We start from the raw sequence: 21646 nt of genomic DNA on the forward strand, positions 1-21646 counted from the left end.
GCAATAACTCCCCAAGTGTCTAAATAAACATATGTACAGAGGTGAATACGCTATTTTATCTACCGACGGTGAAATAATAGCACTTTTTCACTGCTATTATTTCACCTAAGTAGATAAACGATATTAACAGCCATAAAGAGCATACATGAAGCAACAACTTTCGTGTTAAAAGCAAATTCACTCGTGTTTTTTGAGCCACTTGCTTTTCGCAACTGTTTCGCCTTCGGATCGGATATACAAATTCTGCACTCGACAAAAGACAGTTATTGAAGCTTGTTGCTTAAAAACACGAGTGAGTTTGCTTTTAACACAAAATTGTTACCTCTCACGTAATCAATAGCATTCGCAGCATAGTACTATTACATCACATAGAGGGATGAATAGATATTTGTTTACCGAAGGGAAAAAATATGAAATATGTGAGTGCTTTATGTGGTTCGCCCCCGGAATTCCTCGAACTCTGACCCGCACATTTCTATGCGTCCTGGGATCACTAGCAGAGAGCTTTTGATTCAGTGGAAACATGGTCGATATTGGACTCATTAGACGAGTGCAGAGTAGACTCAAGATACTCCAACACAATTCGATACGTCTATAAAAACGCTATGTCGTGTATAAAACTTCATAAAAGCACTGAAAAATTCAGAATCGGCCGAGGTGTACGACAGGGTGACACCATATCACCTAAGTTATTCACATCGATTCTGGAGAGTGTTTTTAAGAAATTAGACTGGAGTGAAATGGGTATCAACATAAATGGAGAGTACCTGAGTAATCTCCGTTTCGCAGATGACATCTCCCTGATGGCAGCTGATCTAGATCAGGCGCAAATTATGTTGCAACAGCTGAATGAGGAGTCAAACAAAGTCGGCCTCAAGATGAATTTGTCAAAAACGAAAATCATGACAAACATTGACGACGACAGAGACATTAAAATCGGTGATACTGTCATTGAACGAGTCGACAGTTATGTGTACCTAGGTCACAAATTGAAGTTGGGTCTAGAAAACCAAACTGCAGAAATAAAACGTAGAATTGGTCTTGCATGGGCAGCGTTCGGAAAACTCAGGCTAATTTTCAAAAGCAAAATGAATAATAGTCTGAAACGTAAAGTGTTCGATACGGTGTTGAGGAATTTCGCGCCGCGTCATTCACAATAAACCACAAAGTGACATTTTCCTTATACAAAATATGTCATTTTGTCAATTATTGTGAATGACGCGGCGCGAAATTCCTAGCAACCGTTCGATACGTGTGTCCTTCCTGTGCTCACATATGGAGCGGAAACGTTAACGTTAACAAAAGCTTCCGAAAATAAATTAAGAGTGGCACAAAGAGCTATGGAACGAAGTATGCTTGGAATTACGCTCAGAGATAGAATGACAAATCAATGGATTCGACAACAAACAAAAGTCGTTGATGTCATGGAAAGAATAGCATCTTTAAAGTGGAGCTGGGCGGGACATATTGCAAGAAGGACGGACGAACGTTGGACCAAAAAGATCATGAACTGGAGACCACCTAAAACACGACCTAGAGGTAGACCACCAGAGAGATGGAGTAATGGTATAAAGAGAATTGCAGGCGCAAATTGGCAACAAGTGGCAACTAATCGTTCGGAATGGAAAAGAATTGGGGAGGCCTACGTCCAGCAGTGGACAGAAACAGGCTGAAAAAGAAGAAGAAGAAGACTAAAAACATCATTTTCGAAAATTTCTATTTTCTCCTCATGGGGAGAATGCGCTGCATTTTTCTCACTAGAAATGTCATTCGATCAATTGTCAACAAAAAAGCAAATTTCTCATAAGGATAATCACACCGTACATATGAAATAGTCATTTGTTTACCAAGGGAAACAAAAAGTTGGAAATTTCATTTTGAGGGTATTGTTTGTTGCCACAAATCAAACGAGTCAAACGAAACAACGTTTCTCACAATAAAAAGCCATCCGAAGTTTCAGCTGAGGTGATCAAATGACTATTCTCTCGCCTGCGTGGTGAAAAATACAAAATGGTAAAGGATGAAAACAGTAGAGAAAACTCTCGAGACGAAAATACGCGAGTAGCATTTCCTAACAATCAAAAAAGTGGGACAGTTCAACTTTGTTAAATTTTTATTGACACGAAATCGCATTTTCGGAAGAAATACACAACAAATTGACCGCATCGCACCCAGCGCCTATCGAGGCACCTATTCGACCACAACTTTCTTCGTCCGTTTTCCACGCAAATCATTCATTATCTCCTCGTAGCTCTTACCCTTTATTTCGGGTAGCATAAAGATTACGAATATCGCACCCAGAACGCAGATGCCGCCGAAAATGAACATGGCACCATGCACTCCAATCCATTTCAACATAATCGGGTACAATTTCAATATGGCAAACGACGAAAGCTTGAAGCGATGCGGATGTTGAACGAATCATTTATTTGTGTCGGGCATTTCATACGTACCGATAGCGTAACGGCACAAACGGTTGCGCCGATTTCCCTCAATTTTAATGGCATAAGCTCGGCTGCCACTGAAAATGTAATCGATGCGACGGCCCACGAAGAAATGAAGAGAATGAATGAGAAGCTTGCTGGAAGAAAAGGTTAGGTTAGGTCAGATTTGATACAAGGTATTCTTCGAGTTGTCTGATAAAAGTGATCGATTCACAAACGGCCAAATGTCGGCAGTTCAACTATATCGGGTCTATTACTTCATTTGATCAAAGTTTGCACGAAGTTGAGAAATTTTTCGTCTGCTCGATTCCTGGTTCAAACTATTTCAGGAAGCGTTACTCACCCAAAGGAACCCAGTTGAAAGACTCAACGTCGCGCTTTTCGGATAACAGATACATGTACGTACCCAAAACTGCATAGCCAAATCCACATCCCAACGTCGATGTGATGTAAAGAAACTGAAAACGCGATGATCAGAATAAATTGTGATCTGAGGTCAGCCGAAATTGAAAATCGACAAAAAATGTCTTACTCGTCGACCACCTTTTTCGATTAGAAAAGCGACAAAACATGCTCCAATCGCTTGAATTGATTGTACGATTACAGACGACAGATTTTCCGACAGAAACGATCCGGATTCCTGAAAAATTTCTGCCGAATAGTTCATCAGGGTAAAGACGCCGCTGCCCTGATTCAGTAGAACCAAAACTATCGCAATTAGCATAGCCCTACTGCCCGGTTTAGTCGTTACATCCGAGATTCTCAATCGACTCGTATTAACATTTCCGTCTGCCTCCCCAACGGCCTGTTTCAGACGCTCCATTGTCTCTTCAACAGCGGCCGTGTCGTCGATGTGCAGATTCCGATAGAAGCGAATCGATTTTTCTGCTGCCAGTATCTTGTCCTGGCTCACAAGAAAAGCTGGCGATTCTGGAAACCAGACGAACAAGATAACGAATAACAAGTTCAAAGTAATTCCAACCGCCGGCAGAACTTTGTAATCACAAAATCCACCAATTGCGAATCCCAACAGCACGCCAGTATTCTCATTCACCATGATAGTCGCGCCCAGAATGCCACGTATCCTGTGTTGCATGAAAGAAGTAAGTTATATGTGTAAGTAGGAGCTCTATGTACGTGACATCAGCGGCAACGTGTAAAATTCGAATTTCGCGCCATTTATTTAATTAGTTGAAAAGCGCTTTACCGGACAGAATCAAGATTCTTCCCTCAGTTTCTAAGTTGTCCTCAACTGTAAATACTCACCGATCGTCGGCTATTTCAACCAAGTAAACCGGTGCGACCACATAATTTCCTCCGATCGCAAAACCAAGAAAAAATCTGGACAAGTACAAGTGCGAGACTTCTCGTGCGAAGCAGCAGAGAAACCAGCCGATCTGTGATGAAAATTTGGATCAATCAGCCGGTTAGCAAATGATGACGAAACTATTGCGTGAAACTAATTACAATCGCAGGAATGGACAACAGGAGTTGGGGAATTTTCCGACCATACAATTTTGTCACAAAACCGTACACTAAAATGCCTGCGAGAGCGCCAATTGGCATTACTGTCGGTAACCACGAAGCTTCATCTTCGGTCAATGGTGCAGGCAATATTGTGTTGTTGGACTTAAGCAGAATCAAATTCGGTGAGACCCAGCCGATGAGCATGCCATCGCTCAATTTTAATAGTCCAACTGGTGCGGAAAGTGTTTCAAAGAAATTTCAAAATTACCCAAATTTGTCGGACTCAACTGATTTCACCCTTACCAACTACCGCAGCTAGATATTGATAAATTGGGCTAGGTTTCTGCATTTAAGTGTTCACTGAATGTGTTCACAGAAAATTTTCAAATTGTTCTGGCAATTTGGTGATAAACACTGCAAGGCTACCCATGATTACGTTCTGAGCACTGTTCCTTGCACTGTACAGTGTATATCATAGAAATGATCAAGGACAATGATCGGTTGTAATCACTTTGAGACCTCCATGCATAACCTTGTGCAAACGTTTAGAACATCTGCAGATTATTTACAACAAGAAACACTTTTTGAGCGAACGAGGCGAATGATCACTTGAAGGTGAAACAGGTGAATAGCAACAGTGGCGAGCAACACCTAACGTTCAATAATGCACCGTTGCATAAAACAGGAAATGTCGGGTCGTTCGTTACGTTTGTGTTACACTTCCTGAAGTCACCGTTTCGTTCCACAGAGAGATGCACTTTGTTGCAAAAAAATATTTGAAGCAAGTGTTCCACGTACATCGCTATGCTAAAAAGTTTTCTCTCAAAGTTTAATGATTTCGAATTTTCGAAACAGATTGTTCGAATTTTGAACAGCTTTTAAAAATGGATGCTACGGATACGCAATTACTTCAATTACGTCAATTACTTGAAGAAAACATTTCGATTTGTCCGTCGTTGTTTTGTTTTTGACAGCGACATAACCACGGCATCTATTTTTCAAAGCTGTTCGAAATTCCAACACGAACACTTTTTTATTTATAATTAAAATTCAACCAACGAAGGTCATCCGAATCGAACGAGAAACACAAAACAAGACGACTCACATTGTCTACACTTTTCCGTTCTCTTCCAAAGAATAAGAAATAAAAGAAAACATTTTCCGAGTATTGTAATGTGAAGCAGCTAATGTAAACATTGTTGATATTGTTGTTATAGTAGGACGTTTGACCACTGTTTCGATCTGAGAGAATAGCACATTACTACCAGTACTACCAGTGAAGTAATATCTCGTATCCAGATGAGGGCTTCAGTCCCTCGCTCGTAATGTAAAATGTCATACTTTACACGTGAAATAATTTGATATCTCGTATCACGATGAGTAAAAGTACCTCGGGCTGGATACGAGATCAGATCATGGCCCTACGTTAGTGAAGGGCTGTGACAAAAGTCCGTTCACACTAAAAAATTTATTTTTTTTCCGCAGGACTGAGGAATACACACGACTTTTTTTACTTTTCCCCCTTTGCTCCTACTACTCCTCACTTATTTTATTCGTAATCTTGGCGTCCATACGAGTTCAAGTTCAACGAGCTATCACACGCCTGGCCGAGATATAAATTTTAAAAACTTGGAATTTTGTATGAAGAAATGTATTTTCATACATTTTGAAATAGATGAATTTTACCATAGCACTGTCAAGCACCGAAGCTGACTTTGACATCACTCAATTAGAAGCACCGAAGCTGACTTTGACATCACTCAATTAGAAGGCCAAACACACACCTGTTGACTATTTTAAAAACAATTTTGATAGCCATTGTATGAAAAGAATAGCCAACTTTGATCGGTTCAGTCCTCTATTTGAGTGACGTCAAAGTCAGCTTCGGTGCTAAGACAGTGCGTTGATTTTACCAACCGTTGTTACTTTGTCACTTTGTTACAACGAAACTTTTGAATTTCTGAACTTTTTGAATTTGGCTGAAATTTTCAGGGTATGTTAAGGACGTAATTCTAAGAAAATAATTTGAAGGATTTTTTATAAAAGATTATAATTTCGGAGCTATGAGCGTTTTAACTAGGAAAATATAGCAGATAGAAAGTTCGTTTAAAAGACAAAGAGTTTCACATTCTAGTCGACACTCGTTTCATGGTTTGCCCAAAAGGCCGTTTATTTGGGTGCTTTGAGCGTTTTCAGTGTGATGTATGTGACCCATATCACGTCAAATTTTCAATTTTCGTCAAATTTTCGATTTTCGTCCAATTTTCAAATTTCGTCAAATTTTCGAATTTCCTCAAATTTTGATTTTCGTCAAATATTCGATTTTCTTTATTTTTCAATTTTCGTCATTTTTTCGATTTTCATTAAATTTTTATTTTAGTAAAATTTTCAAATTTCGTCAAATTTTCCGTCAAATTTTCGATTTTCGCCAAATTTTTGTATTTCGACAAATTTTCAAATTTTCTCAAATGAAAGCTGGAAGGTTTAGATCAAAGAGAAAGTTATACAGTTTTGTAAGAAGTATATTTTCGTTCAAACTGCACAATTTGATTGTCTATTGTCTGCGCCCAAATCCTGAAAAATCACAACCTACAAAAGAACTGATATAGCCCAAAACCACAATGGCAGTGTGACGCAAGTCCTGTTATCCACTTACAAAAGAACTGATATCGGTGTAGGTGACGCTTACAGATTAGACACGCAAAGTAACATGAGAAAAGTAGGCGAAAGTTTTATTAACAAAAGTTTTACCCGATAAATTTTAGAAAGAAAATTATAACAAAAAAAATTGCGTCACAAGGGGCAGATGTTGAGGAAGGAAAAATTTTAAAATTGTGGAAGAATGGAATTCAAACGGAAGAAAACCGAATCATCTGCCACTTTTTGACGCAATTTTTTTTTGTTAGAATTTTCATTCTAAAAATTTTCGGGTAAAACTTTTGTTGATATAACTTTTGCCTACTTTTCTCATAGCTACGGATAAAAAGATAATGATCAGTCCAGTTTTCGTGTGAATTTTGTAAAACCGTTACGTTGCCGACGTAAATAAACTCATGGAAATGTTCTCGAGTTCCGGATGATAAGAATGATTTTCGAACCGTAAGCACCGGAAAAAGTAAGATTTAAATCTGACACCGAATTCCGAATTTTCCTGTGTCACTGTTGGACGTTGGACTATTACGTCAACCACCTACTAAATATTTCGAGGACAAATTGGCTTTTGTTTCAGTCAATCAAGATTGTTATCAATAATATTTTTCTAACGACCAACGAATGCATCTAATTTTAGACCGATTTTAGACATTTCGATGATGTTTTTTATTTCCAAATTCTTTTTTAATTGATTTTGATACCACTGAAAGAGCTTGAATCTTTCTACACAATTGCGGTTTTAATGAGCGAAAATAGTCGACGCTCAAATAACTGTAATAATTACCGGCATACCTATGATGGTAAACTGAACCATCAGGTCGATTTAGTTTTGAAAAGGCTGCGTCTGTACTGCGATTGGAGCTCCTGCTCAAAGTTCTGAAAGAACAGGTTAAGACAACCACGAAGGCGGGTGACACCAAATTTTATAAACAGATAGTGTGAGAAATCAACTTAAAGGAAATATTTTTCTTGAAAATTCAAAATTTTGTTTTTGTTAAGCTCCATATTACATATAAACTTCGCAGCCGTTGACGCAATTGTGTGTCACCGCCTTCGTGATCAACTCAGAGTTGTCTTAACCTGTTCTTTCAGAACCTTGCTCCTGCTTACCAGACATATTCGGTTGTAATGATGGCGTCTGTGCGGAAGCAACTTTTATCGTCCCTGGTATTGAGTTACGCTCTCATCCACATACGATCAGTAGTTACCACAGTGAGTTCGATGTTTTTGAAACCATTTTTCGAGGGGTTACCGACTCGAGTAAATGGTGTCACACGTTGACAAGCTGAGGACTATAGATTGACTGACAATTCGAAAAAGACGCCAAGGGCATGGGCAAATGGTGTCACACGATTTTATAGTAATCGGTAGCCCCTTGCAATTTGAGGACCGCATCACATTGAAACTCTCGGTCATTTGACAGAAACACAACATTATCAGAGGAGAAAAATTACTTTGTGGATCATACGCTCCCGAATTGGTAACAATGACATGCAATTTTAAGAGAGTGAATCGGACAACCGAATTTTGGTCATTTGACGGATATTATACACCCTACTTTTCAGCCCTCAACAATACCAACAATTTATTTGTTATTACAGAATTTAACGGCTTTTCATTATTCCACAAAGCTCACACGAAATTTCCACTCCAGATTGACGTTACCGTCTACTCTCGGCAACAGAACTTAGAGTGGCGACCTCACATGATCGTCCATTACATTGTGGACGTTTGTGCGTATATGAGCGGGATTCTAGAAAATAGATTGTTGGACATTATTGCGAATGACTTAAAAAAGTACAGTAATTTTATGCATCCATGTCCGCACGGAGTGAGTACCTTTTTGTGTTTAGAAGATTCGGTTAATTTGATGTTGTCATTCATTTGAAAAAGGGACATTTTTACTTGAGAAATATGACCTTCAATGACGATCATTTCCCGACCATTGTTCCGAGGGCTGAAGTTTACGTTGATTTTCAATATTTTATGTATGTGAATGGTACAAGGAAGCGGATGCATTACCTCAGACCGTACTTGGAAGTGAAAACTAATGGAATTGAGTATTTCAAATGATAGTTTGATGTAATTGAAATGGGTTTTGAGCTAGTAGCCTTAAATTTGATAAAATAAACGAGACGATGGCAGGGAAAATTTTATTTCGAAGCTGTCGACAGCAGGTGTGTTTAAGTTGCATTTTTCATATAAACTACGCAGCCGTTGACGCAATTTGTGTGTCACCGCCTTCGTGATCAACTCAGTGTGGTCTTAACCTGTTCTTTCAGAACCTTGGTTTAATTGAGTTCGTTGGGTAACACTCTTTTCGACATTCTCTTTAAGGGCATGCTTTAAAAAAATTGAAGCTTAAAAGCCTCCAAACGATTTCCGGTATCCGATGCACAAAAAGTGGTTTGTACCTCGACAGAATAATGATATTTTATGCGTTAGTAGAAGAACAACAGCACAATAAATGGAAAACAATAATAAACATAGCTAACGCCGACCCGTACGAAACACCTATTTGTATCATAAGCCTTTACTGTGAAACTCTTCATTTCTTTTACTTCATTCTCTACTGAAAAGCTATTCGCGCTTTAAAATCACTTGCATTATCCACTCTTTGCCTTGTTATCATATACAAATTAATTGCCGGAGGCAATATAGACAGCCCCGTACGAAGTCAACTTTCATAAATTCCTATTGAAACAGCTATATACCGCTATATTTACCTATATTTTACTATAAATAAACATTTCACAGAGGAATATGTTATTATATAGCTCTATATGCCTGTATATAGCTCAATATAGCTATATGACATCTATATATACCTAGTCCATATATGGAATGCCTGAAACACCCCACACACATAACAAATTGTCTGTCTTGAGTAAATCAAATCCGATTTCAAATTTTTTTTTCCCTGAAGGATAGTCAAAATAGTGAGGCTAAGTTCGAAGATGGGCATATTCGGGTCGGCCCTTCGTGAGTTAGGGCCACCTAAGTGATTTAAGGTCTTTTGGTGATATTTATGGCAAAATAAAATGTAAATGACACGGCAAATGATAGGTATTGTCAATACCAATCCAGGAAAAAAAAGTTTTTTAAAATCGGGTGAGGGGACTGTGAGTTAGGGCCTTAGAAGTGAAAAGCTACTAGGGCCCTATGTGTATTTTACATAGAACTCAAGTAAATTTAATCCGTTTTTCGTAATTTTTGTTTCATTTGGAAGGTAATCGAACGCCGAATAGAAAGTTGTTGAAAAAAAAATTAAATTTGGGTCCTTGGACTAAGGCCACTACTAGGGCCCTATGTGTATTTTACATTGAACTCGAGTAAATTTCATTCGTTTTTCGTAATTTTTGTGTCATTTGGAAGGTAATCAAAGGCCGAATAGAATGTTGTTGAAAAAAAAAATTGGGTGCTCGGACTAAGGCCGCTACTAGGGCCCTATGTGTATTTTACATAGAACTCAAGTAAATTTAATCCGTTTTTCGTAATTTTTGTTTGATTTTGAAGGTAATCAAAGGCCGAATAGAATGTGGTTGAAAAAAAAAATTAAATTTGGGTCCTTGGACTAAGGCCGCTACTAGGGCCCTATGTGTATTTTACATATAACTCGAGCAAATTTCATCCGTTTTTCGTAATTTTTAGACCCGTACGAAGTACTGGGGTCTTATAGGTTTACGCATACGTTTGTAACACGTAGAATTGGACTCCCTGAGCAAGGGGAAACCTATTGTGGTTGTCTAGAGATGCCAAATCCGCGAAAAAAAATGTCCGTCTGTCCGTCTGTCTGTCTGCACGATAACTTGAGTAAAACGCATCCGATTTTGAAAATTCTTTTTTTTCCCGTTTGGTAATGTTAAAAAACAGGCTAAGTTCGAAGATGAGTGATTTTGGATCGACCCCTCCCGAGCTGTGGCCCAATAAGTGCTTTACGGTTTTTCGAAGATATCTCCGGACATTTAAACGTTAAACTTGTAAGTGATACGTCAAATAAAAGGTATTTACAATACCGATCGACAAAAAAAAAGTTTATGGAAATCGGATGACCGACTCGTGAGTTAGACCCCTTGGTGTGGAACAGGCACAGGGCGGCAAGCAGTTTTTGCTTGTAGGTCGGCCACATTTGAACATATTTCGTCTGTTTTAGCTTTATTAGATAGGTATTGACCGTACCAATCAGGGAAATTTTTTTTTTATGAAATTATGTTCTCCGGAGCGTGAGCTAGGTCTCTTGGAGTGAGCTCTTATCTGGCTACTCGGCCGTACAGTGAACGTGGTGTATTTTGACAATATCTCGAGTAAATTTTGACCGAATTTCATGAATTTTTTTTTGTTTGAAAGGTATTAACGAATGTAAAGCGTCGGTACTATTTCCGGTCTCCTAACAAAATGGCTGCCGGCGGCCATATTGGATTTTAGTAAAATAGAAATATCTTGGGAAAAATGATACTTAGAGAGTTTCTGTTAACATGGAAATAATTTGTTATGTGTGTGGGGTTTCAGGCATTCCATATATGGACATCTATATATACCCATATACAGCTATATTGAGCTATGTACAGGCATATAGAGCTATATAATAGCATATATTTATCTGTGAAATGTTTATTTATAGTGAAATATAGTTAAATATAGCGGTATATAGCTGTTTAAATAGGAATTTATGAAATTTGTCTTCGTACGGGGCTGTCTATATTGCCTCCGGCAATTTAGTTGTATATGATAACAAGGCAAAGAGTGGATAATGTAAGTGATTTTAAAGGGAGAATAGTTTTTCAGCAGAGAAGAAAATGAAGTAAGAGAAATGAAGAGTTTCACATTAAAGGCTTTTGATACGAATAGGTGTTTCGTACGGGTCGGCGTTAGCTATGTTTTGTTTCATTTTGAAGGTAATCAAAGGCCGAATAGAATGTAGTTGAAAAAAAAAATTAAATTTGGATCCTCGGACTGAGGCCGATACTAGGCCCTATGTGTATTTATACTCACTGATTTGGCATCTCCAGACAACCACAATAGGTTTCAACTTACTCAGGGAGTCCAATTCGACGTGTTACAAACGTATGCGTACAAATCTAAAAATCTCACATTAAATTTCGCGAAAAATGTCCAATGTTTTCTGTGGCTTATCCACCATGGACACAACATCTACACTGAACCGAGAATATATTTTTTCTGTGATTTTAGTTGCTCATTTCACGATCAATAAACAGTGAGAAACTCCCTGAGTAGTCACTACAGTAAAAGAAATTGTTTTCGATCTTGTCGTCAGCCATTCACAAACACTGACAGTGTAGTCTCTGCGACTTGGATTTTATTTAAATTCTTTTTTGGTCATAAAAATTTGTACTTTGCGCCTTCACATAAACTTTGGAAATGGAAAAACTTGCACAGCATCCCACATGGGTTAACATTCGCTGAACGATTTTATTGGGGAATTTACCACGAAAAAAACGAAAATAAATTTTAACTGTCCACCAGTTGCGAGTCTTCAAGATCGTCCTCATCGTCATCATCATCATCATTTCCATCTGGCACATACTCATCCGAACTCCCGTCGTCAATGAAAGGATCCTCCAAATCGTAGTCATCTTCTTCTGCATCTGAATCGTCATTACCAGCGCCTATTCGGCCATTTCCAGTGGCATTCCGATTACGTCGCTGCGGCAGATTCACTTGTGGAACATGGGTAACGGTTACGGCTGTTGTGTTTGCTGTCGGATTATAAATATCTGATTGGAGCCGTTAGACAATCTACACAGTCGTTGCGAACGTTGCGACTTACTTGCTGGTGGATGACTCAATTGGATGAAATGCTGTGGATTTCGGCGATAGCATGCCGCTCCCCAAGGACAGGCTGGCGTTCCGGCTGGAGCGCTTGGTAGATTTGGTCGCCTGTAGTCGACGTCTCCTGGATGGGCGAGTTCAGTGCGGTGAGCAGGATTTCGTCTGTAATGCAAAGAATTTGAGTGAGGAGTATGGGAAGCACTTACACCTTTTCAGATAAAGCAACGAAGACTCTAAATGTCGATTCCATCAGCTAAGGATGATGCACGAATCGTGTTTATTTAAGGGTACCAGCGGACGTTGTGGCTCGCTACGTAATTCTATCCGTCACAACAATTGGCTGAGAATGTCAACCGAAGATCAGGCAGGCGGAGCATCGCATTCCCGAAGAAACACTCTCACCGTCAAGCAAACTGTGCGGTTCTCACCTGAAACACTTAATCCCGTAATTGCATGACTGTCGTTTCGGCTTCACATCTTCGATTTTCGGCACCAGTGTCGGTGCAGGCGTCAATGCATTCGAACTTGCAGTGTCCTCGGGCTCATCTTTGATTTCTTGTTTAACAACCACTTGTTGCTCATCTGATGCATTCGATGCATTTGGTTCATTAGCATCAGGTGTTTCTGTCTTAACAACTACTGGTACTGGCACTGCACCACTTTCCGATTCTGTTGAAGTACTGTCGGCTGTTCGCAGTTCTGCTTCGTTGGGAACATTTCTGTGCAGTTCGCTGACTCGAATGCCTCCTCGCGATGGTGATAGAAGATTGGCCAGAGGAACTATAGCGATTGTGCTGTTCGATGGCTTTGTTTGTTCGGACTGACTGTTTACTGAAGTGGAATGTGGTTCAGGTTGATTGTCGATGTCAGGTGAAATGTCGTTAGAAGGTTTTTGTATCGATTCCGTTGGATTTGGTTTTGCAATCTTATCGTTATTGTTTGTGGCGTCAAGAAGCCATTGCGGCAATTTTCGTTTCATAATTATTGCAGGGAGTACAATTTAACATCAAACACAGACGACCACAACACGACAAGTTTTGACTTAATTTTGCAACACAAACTTTGTTGCTGTTTGCTTCTTGGATGTTGTGAAATCTATTTGCGCACAGAAAACTGACATCTCAAATGAATGGAACGGATGGAAATGAAACGTCAGAAAGAGAAATGATAAAAATGATTGTGGGATGTTGCACCAGATGGCGGTTGAGTATAAAATAAAAAGAAATTGGCGCGCTGCGTTTAATCGGTTTAATCAAAGAATAAACCACTGAAGCAACGCACTCCAAGAACAGAATTCAAATAAGAGACCTCCACGACTCAGTAGATCAAAATTCTCATAAAAATTCATTTTTAGACCCGTACGAAGTACTGGGGTCTTATAGGTTTACGCATACGTTTGTAACACGTCGAATTGGACTCCCTGAGTAAGGGGAAACCTATTGTGGTTGTCTAGAGATCTATACGTGACCCTAGTGCGTCTGTCATCCTACTTTGACCGTAAACCTATTGCGCCGGTTAATGTAGTTAAAGTAAAATTATTATGTAATGTGTACATCTTACAAATTGCGCATAGCGCAATTACGAAGCCCCGTACGACGTTCCTTTCAAATGAAACAAAAATTTCAAATCGCCCTAAAATTTTATTTTTTTGAAGAGCCTAGTATCGGCCTCAGTCCGAGGACCCAAATTTAAAATTTTTTTCAACTACATTCTATTCGGCCTTTGAGTACCTTCCAAATGAAACAAAAATTACGAAAAACGGATGAAATTTGCTATATGTAAAATACACATAGGGCCCTAGTATCGGCCTCAGTCCGAGGACCCAAATTTAATTTTTTTTTCAACTACATTCTATTCGGTCTTTGATTACCTCCCAAATGAAACAAAAATTACGAAAAACGGATGAAATTTGCTCGAGTTATATGTGAAATACACATAGGGCCCTAGTAGCGGCCTTAGTCCAAGGACCCAAATTTAATTTTTTTTCAACAACATTCTATTCGGCCTTTGATTAACTCCCAAATAAAACAAAAATTTCGAAAAACGGATGAATTTTGCTCGAGTTATATGTAAAATACACATAGGGCCCTAGTAGTGGCCTTAGTCCAAGGACCCAAATTTAATTTTTTTTCAACAACATTCTATTCGGCCTTTGATTACCTTCCAAATGAAACAAAAATTACGAAAAACGAATGAAATTTACTCGAGTTCTATGTAAAATACACATAGGGCCCTAGTAGCATTTCACTTCTAAGGCCCTAACTCACGGCCCACTTACCCGATTTTAAAAAACTTTTTTTTCCTGGATTGGTATTGACAATTGCCGTGTCATTTACATTTCCATCGTTTATTTTGCCATAAATATCACCAAAAGACCTTAAATCACTTAGGTGGCCCTAACTCACGAAGGGCCGACCCGAATATGCCCATCTTCGAACTTAGCCTCACTATTTCGACTATCTTTCAGGGGAAAAAAAATTTTTGAAATCGGATTTGATTTACTCAAGATATCGACGTGACAGACGGACAGACGGACAGACGGACAGACAAAATTTTTATTGCAGATTCGTCATCTATGAACATAGGCAAACACTTTGCCCTTACCGTCTGCTTCGAATTCCATCAATTACACACGGCATCGTAATCCTATAAGCCCCTTTGTACTTCGTACGGGGCTAAAAAGTCCGTCTGTCCGTCTGTCCGTCTGTCTGTCTGCACGATAACTTGAGTAAAACGCATCCGATTTTGAAAATTCTTTTTTTTCCCGTTTGGTAATGTCAAAAGACAGGCTAAGTTCGAAGATGAGTGATTTTGGATCGACCCCTCCCGAGCTGTGGCCCAATAACTGCTTTACGGTTTTTCGAAGATATCTCCGGACATTTAAACGTTAAACTTGTAAGTGGTACGTCAAATAAAAGGTATTTACAATACCGATCGACAAAAAAAAAGTTTATGGAAATCGGATGACCGACTCGTGAGTTAGACCCCTTGGTGTGGAACAGGCACAGGGCGGCAAGCAGTTTTTGCTTGTAGGTCGGCCACATTTGAACATATTTCGTCTGTTTTAGCTTTATTAGATAGGTATTGACCGTACCAATCAGGGAAAAAAAGTTTTATGAAATTATGTTCTCCGGAGCGTTAGCTAGGTCTCTTGGAGTGAGCTCTTATCTGGCTACTCGGAAGTACAGTGAACGTGGTGTATTTTGACAATATCTCGAGTAAATTTTGACCGAATTTCATGATTTTTTTTTTGTTTGAAAGGTATTAACGAATGTAAAGCGTCGGTACTATTTCCGGTCTCCTAACAAAATGGCTGCCGGCGGCCATATTGGATTTTAGTAAAATAGAAATATCTTGGGAAAAATGATACTTAGATACTTCTGTTAACATGGAAATAATTTGTTATGTGTGTGGGGTTTCAGGGATTCCATATACGGACATCTATATATACCTATATACAGCTATATTGAGCTATATACAGGCATATAGAGCTATATAATAGCATATATTTATCTGTGAAATGTTTATTTATAGTGAAATATAGTTAAATATAGCGGTATATAGCTGTTTAAATAGGAATTTATGAAATTTGTCTTCGTACGGGGCTGTCTATATTGCCTCCGGCAATTTAGTTGTGTATGATAACAAGGCAAAGAGTGGATAATGTAAGTGATTTTAAAGGGAGAATAGTTTTTCAGCAGAGAAGAAAATGAAGTAAGAGAAATGAAGAGTTTCACATTACAGTCGAAGAAATTTAGTTTTCGGGTTTTCCAAAGGTATTAATCTTATTTAACCCACACTTTATCCCACAACAATGGAATCCACAAATTTAAATTTAGTTAACACAGCGGTCGCAATGACGGCGCTGCAGTCACGATTTCAAAATGTGATATAGGGTGGATAAACTAAATTTTGGTTTTGGTTACATTTTCTCTTGGTTTTTAATTATTACATCAGGCTTCTAAATTAAGAGTACCTTTATGCAATATCAACCATTTGAGTTTCAAAAAAGATGTTTTGTATCAGTGAACGATATAGGAAAGCGTTCAGTACGTCTCAACATACAAAAGAACGTAAAATATAATTGTACATTTAGCCACCCTACGTCCGTCATCGCTTCTATTGTCTTCAAAAACATATTGTGTGCTTGTCATGATAAGTATCAGACGTTTGTTTATTTATGTGTCTCATCTAAAATACTGGCCAGCAAAATTTTGATCATAAAATTCAACGGCAAAATTGATCTAAATGTTAAAATAATTGTGAATAATAGTGAAGTTAATGTGGTTTTGTTTTCTCTTCATAAAGGAATTTGCATCAGTTCGATGTAAAGTGCGGAGCACCATTAGAAAAAAAAACTTGTCGCTGAAGAATGATCAAAAAGTTGCTGGACGTAGTAGCTACAATTAATGCTTTGCAGGATATAGAATAAAAATTAGAGAAACACCAAGAGCCGTCCATTTGAAGTCTTCACAATCATCATTTCAACTAAAGGCTTTTTTTAAACGAAACGCAGATTCGGAACATTCTTTTTCGCCAAATTACAATTTGGCATAGGAAATAAATTCAATTCTTTGTATAAGTGAAGCTCATGAATGAGCTCAATCATGAAAACAGAATCTGGTCAGGAATAAGATAAGAATATGAATATATGACGAACTTCAAAGTTCCTGATTTATAATCCTGAGATGCCTGCTCATGCAATTATGCGATTTACGATTTCCAAAGAATTTTAATATCAACTTTTAGACAAAATAACAATTTCCAAGTCTGTTTTCTATTTGATTTATTTGATGTATTTCCGACCTCGTTCTAGGGTAATAAAATTTTCTGTGGATTATTTGTAACTTCATGAAAATATTGAGATGGAAAACCTCAGAAACATTCACATAAAAATTATGCTTTCCTAACTAATGTTGAAATAGCCTTTTTGCACTCATTAGGAACTTAGGAAAATAACTACTGGGCAGTCGAGACGGTTTACTTGTAGTCCGAAATTATATTTTGGCTTCGTAGAACACAGATAAACACAAGATAGAGGAATTATATGATATGCAGTACATACTGTCCCGTACAATCTTTTTCTAAATAAAAGTTATAGTCAAATCGACAATATTGTATTATTTGGCGATTTGTCATATTTTGGAGTTTCTTCACACTTTGGCGATTTTTCTTGACAATTCATCATATTTAGTTGATTTGTTAAATCATCAAGAAAAGTCTCAGAAGTGTGAAGAAACGCCATAAAGACAAATTTTCAATTCTCTATGATCCTTGGAGTTTCTTTACTCTTTGGCGATATTTCTTGGTCTTTCTTCACATTATGGCGATTTTTCTTGTTGATTTAACAAATCAACCATAATGATGAATTGCCAAGAAAAATCGATAGAGTGTGAAGAGAAGAAGAGAAAAATCGCCAGAGTGTGAGGAAACGCCAAAGTGTAAAAATACGTTTTTGAAATGTCTCTACATTATCTTTCGTAAAATGATAGTGTCCTCGGGATCTTTCGTTAAAGTATGAATTTCCTAGGATCGAACAAGATGCCGTTACCTGACGTAAAATAAGAGTTTCCTTAGGATCGAACCAGGCAGCATTTCGTAACTTTTATAAAAGGATAGATTCACTAGCTTCGAACAAATAACGCCTTTTAGATAAATTTCGTAAAAGGATAAATTTCCAAGGATTTGTTTAATCACCACGAAGAATCGCCAAAGTGTGATGAAACGCAACAACGACAAATTTATCATTCTTTGTTTTTGCCGGCGTTTCTTCATCCCTTGCCAATTTTTTATTTTTGGCGATTCTTCATGGGAATCATGATTAATGACGGCTACGAGCTTTAGCGAAAACGAATGAGATGTGCCGATCCGAATCTGCGAGCGAACTTCCGTTTCGTTAAAAAAAACCTTTAGTTGAAATGATGATGATGAAGATTTCAAATGGACGGCTCTTGGTGTATCTCTAATTTTGATTCTATATCCTGCAAAGCATTAGTTGAAGCTATTGCGTCCAGCAACTTTTTGATCATTCTTCAGCGACAAGTTTTTTTTCTAATGGTGCTCCGCACTTTACATCGAACTGATGCAAATTCCTTTATGAAGAGAAAACAAAACCACATTAACTTCACTATTATTCACAATTATTTTAACATTTAGATCAATTTTGCCGTTGAATTTAATGATCAAAATTTTGCTGGCCAGCATTTTAGATGAGACACATAAATAAACAAACGTCTGATACATATCATGACAAACACACAATATGTTTTTGAAGACAATAGAAGCGATGACGGACGTAGGGTGTACATTTCAATTATATTTTACGTTCTTTTGTATGTTGAGACGTACTGAACGCTTTCCTATATCGTTCACTGATACAAAACATCTTTTTTCAAACTCAAACGGTTTATATTGCATAAATTTACTCTTAATTTAGAAGCCTAATATAATAATTAAAAACCAAGAGAAAATGTAGCTAAAACCACCCTATATCACATTTTGAAATCGTGACTGCAGCGCCGTCATTGTGACCGTTGTGTTAACTAAATTTAAATTTGTGGATTCCATTGTTGTGGGATAAAGTGTGGGTTAAATAAGATTAATACCTTTGGAAAACCCGAAATCTAAATTTCCTCGACTGTATAGGCTTTTGATACGAATAGGTGTTTCGTACGGGTCGGCGTTAGCTATGTTTTTATGTTGGTATTGCGTTACAGACGTTCCAATGGAACATAGTTCCCTAAAAAATAAGAGGCCAAATGACAAATAAAAACATCTGTTCTGGGTATTGGTTCTTGTCAATGAAAGTATAAACCAGATATGGTCTGTTCATACAAACCGGAGTTCATGAGAGGTTTGTTTTGTTTACATGAAATCGCCATGTCCTCCGCTCCATACAAAGTTTGACATTCGACCATACCTTGTGTTGACGTTCATTGGTTCTTGTGCCTATTATTGGAGTGCGTTGACTGAAGATTAATGTAAAGACGAGTACCAATCTATATTTTAACAAGAATTGAGCCAGCGCACAGACAAAATAACTCCACACATTTTTCAGCCAGTATGCTCTTTTCCAGTCACTTTTCAACCATCATTAACGACTAATGTACGTAAGTAATTGTTCCCATATGGATCCAAGAAATTAAGTCCGTTCCCCATTGTCACCCAGAACTTCGTAAACTTCTGACAAAAACTATATTCGCCACTAAAATAAGGCGAATAATTTTCCCCTTGGCATCTAACTCGTTAATACCTCCAGAGTGATTTACAATCAAGCTAAGTATTCCGTATTCGAGTAAAGCAATTCGTCCATTGTTTCAACGATTCCTTCAGCCACAGCTCTGCTACTAGCATTAACACTGAATTGACAAGTGTCAAATTTGGAGGCTTTAGTGATACGAGCTACCGCTTAGGATTGTTTGTATTGTATGTTTTAACTCATACAACGAGAACAAGTCATCTATCTGTATAACAGAAACACAGTGCCTACTGTGATTTCATCAGCCTCCGAATATTTGCTATGTTCGTGCCAGTAGCACTGCTGTGCTTCTGCTAACTAATACAGTCGGCAAAAACAAAACATTCTAATCAATGGGCTCTCAATAAATCAGTCGAATATTGTCGCACTCTCCGGGAAGATAGGCAAAAAATTTCAGTCTTACCAGATGTAAAAATGATTATTTATAAATACAAAATCCTTTGGTTCAAACACTTTATTTTATTTCACACAAAATTATTACAAGTTCTTTTTATAAATATTATTTGATATCTTAGAGTCGCGGATCCGAAGAGACAACTCTTAGATTGATGAAAACTGACTGTCCTTATTCTACGTGAATAATCCTTATTTATACATTAGGATAGATAGGGAGTCATAAAGTATCAAAGCCATCCTTTAGGCAGGGCAGATGTTTCATTATTAGGTTTTATGGATGTAGATCATAAATTGTTTTGAGGTGTGATATTTTTGAATTCAATCCTCTACTTCATTATATACAACTATTGAATATATTATAATTTAAACACCATCTGCCGCTGTTATTGAATCATCTCACATATTTCAAAATACTTGGATATGCTTAGATAAACCTTACGAATGTATTTTATGTTGAATTCGATTATGCCTAGAAGTAGACCAAAGCACCAAGCAGGGTAATAGAAAAAAATAAAGTAGGTAATTTTGGCAGTGTTCGAAAAATAGGCACGAACGTTCTTTCAATGAAAATATGATCACTGAAATGTACATTATTTTAACAAATAATCTAACATCACGTTAGCAGTCTGCATACAAATAACTAAATTACGTAACTGAATGTAAATTCTTTAATAAAAGTTAAATGAAAACCCTTCGCAGTAACCACTTTTTCGTTTTCAAATTTGCCTCCAATCCGGCATCTCACGGCGACTCCTGTCTAATATAATGTAAATGGCAACTCGTACTAAAAACTACTCTATTTGACACCAAAAAATCTCTATTACCCTGCTAGGTGCTTTGAGTAGACTGTTTCAACGTTAGTCCAGTCATGTTAAATTAAAACCCTTAATGCTGAAAACAAACGAGACATTGAAAACGTGTTTTGGTCCTAGTTTTCATTGACAAATGCAGCAATCGAAATTTTCGATAGAGAAATTTCTAATTTTATTTGACAGTTGCGACAATTTCACCATGAAAACAAGAACCAAAACATGTTTTGAATGCCTCGTTTGTTTTCAGCATTACAGTTCCAATGAAAAACCATATCGATAAAAACAGTCATCCATCGATGTCGTTGATTCTGTTTTGTAAAATAGATCGTCACAGATTTATTAAAGCAAAAAAAATAAATTTTCACGTTGTAGTGTTTTGAGATAAGGTTGAATTGAGTTCACAAGCATTGAAGTAGCATACAATATTCCACTGTTCCAATGAAGAACCATATTAAAAAACAGTCATCCATCGATGTCGTTGATTCTGTTTTATTAATAAAATTGTTGTATTGCTTGGTCAGTAATTCAACATTGACAAAGTGTTGTATTGCTTTGACTTGACCAAAATTGTTGAAAAAATTTCTTTTATTCAACGAAGGGCGAACGAAACGTGTTACCGTTTACGATTCGTGACGAAACGTTTTACCGTTTACAATCATAATGCGGACGAACAACAGGACAAAACAATGCTGATTTCGGCGTATCACGCCATCATCAGTGCACCTATAAAAGAAATTTTTTCAACAATTTTGGTCAAGTCAAAGCAATACAACACTTTGTCAATGATTCTGTTTTGTAAAATAGATTGTCACAGATTTATTAACGCA

General features: G+C 37.6%; 2 protein-coding genes and 2 long non-coding RNA genes across 6 annotated transcripts; 1 reads left to right on the top strand and 3 right to left on the bottom strand.

The window, feature by feature from the left end:
- Positions 1-307: 307 nt before the first annotated feature.
- On the bottom strand, positions 308-20482 carry LOC119077450. Its single transcript, XR_005087795.1, has 4 exons — positions 20082-20482; positions 18471-18475; positions 18394-18404; positions 308-322 (listed from the first exon to the last, which is right to left on the bottom strand). It is a non-coding gene; the product is annotated as an uncharacterized LOC119077450 (long non-coding RNA).
- LOC119077385 (facilitated trehalose transporter Tret1-like) lies at positions 2101-4340 on the bottom strand. 2 transcript variants are annotated; one of them, XM_037184583.1, is made up of 7 exons: positions 4215-4340; positions 3912-4141; positions 3711-3841; positions 2977-3529; positions 2851-2902; positions 2454-2581; positions 2101-2394 (listed from the first exon to the last, which is right to left on the bottom strand). In XM_037184583.1, exons 1-7 carry the CDS (start codon positions 4258-4260, stop codon positions 2191-2193), a joined length of 1344 nt encoding a protein of 447 aa, XP_037040478.1. In that variant the 5' UTR covers positions 4261-4340; the 3' UTR covers positions 2101-2190. The 2 variants fall into 2 exon arrangements, with proteins under 2 accessions (XP_037040478.1, XP_037040477.1); XM_037184582.1 differs by having other exon boundaries at positions 2788-2902.
- On the top strand, positions 7995-8580 carry LOC119077446. Its single transcript, XR_005087791.1, has 3 exons — positions 7995-8154; positions 8218-8394; positions 8457-8580. It is a non-coding gene; the product is annotated as an uncharacterized LOC119077446 (long non-coding RNA).
- LOC119077408 (aprataxin and PNK-like factor) lies at positions 11872-13491 on the bottom strand. Of its 2 annotated transcripts, none has more exons than XM_037184620.1 (3): positions 12782-13491; positions 12352-12515; positions 11872-12280 (listed from the first exon to the last, which is right to left on the bottom strand). In XM_037184620.1, exons 1-3 carry the CDS (start codon positions 13330-13332, stop codon positions 12033-12035), a joined length of 963 nt encoding a protein of 320 aa, XP_037040515.1. In that variant the 5' UTR covers positions 13333-13491; the 3' UTR covers positions 11872-12032. The 2 variants fall into 2 exon arrangements, with proteins under 2 accessions (XP_037040515.1, XP_037040514.1); XM_037184619.1 differs by having other exon boundaries at positions 11872-12298.
- Positions 20483-21646: the final 1164 nt, after the last annotated feature.

Source organism: Bradysia coprophila, unplaced genomic scaffold, assembly GCF_014529535.1.
Source record: "Bradysia coprophila strain Holo2 unplaced genomic scaffold, BU_Bcop_v1 contig_235, whole genome shotgun sequence".
Taxonomy (NCBI): Eukaryota; Metazoa; Arthropoda; class Insecta; order Diptera; family Sciaridae; genus Bradysia; species Bradysia coprophila.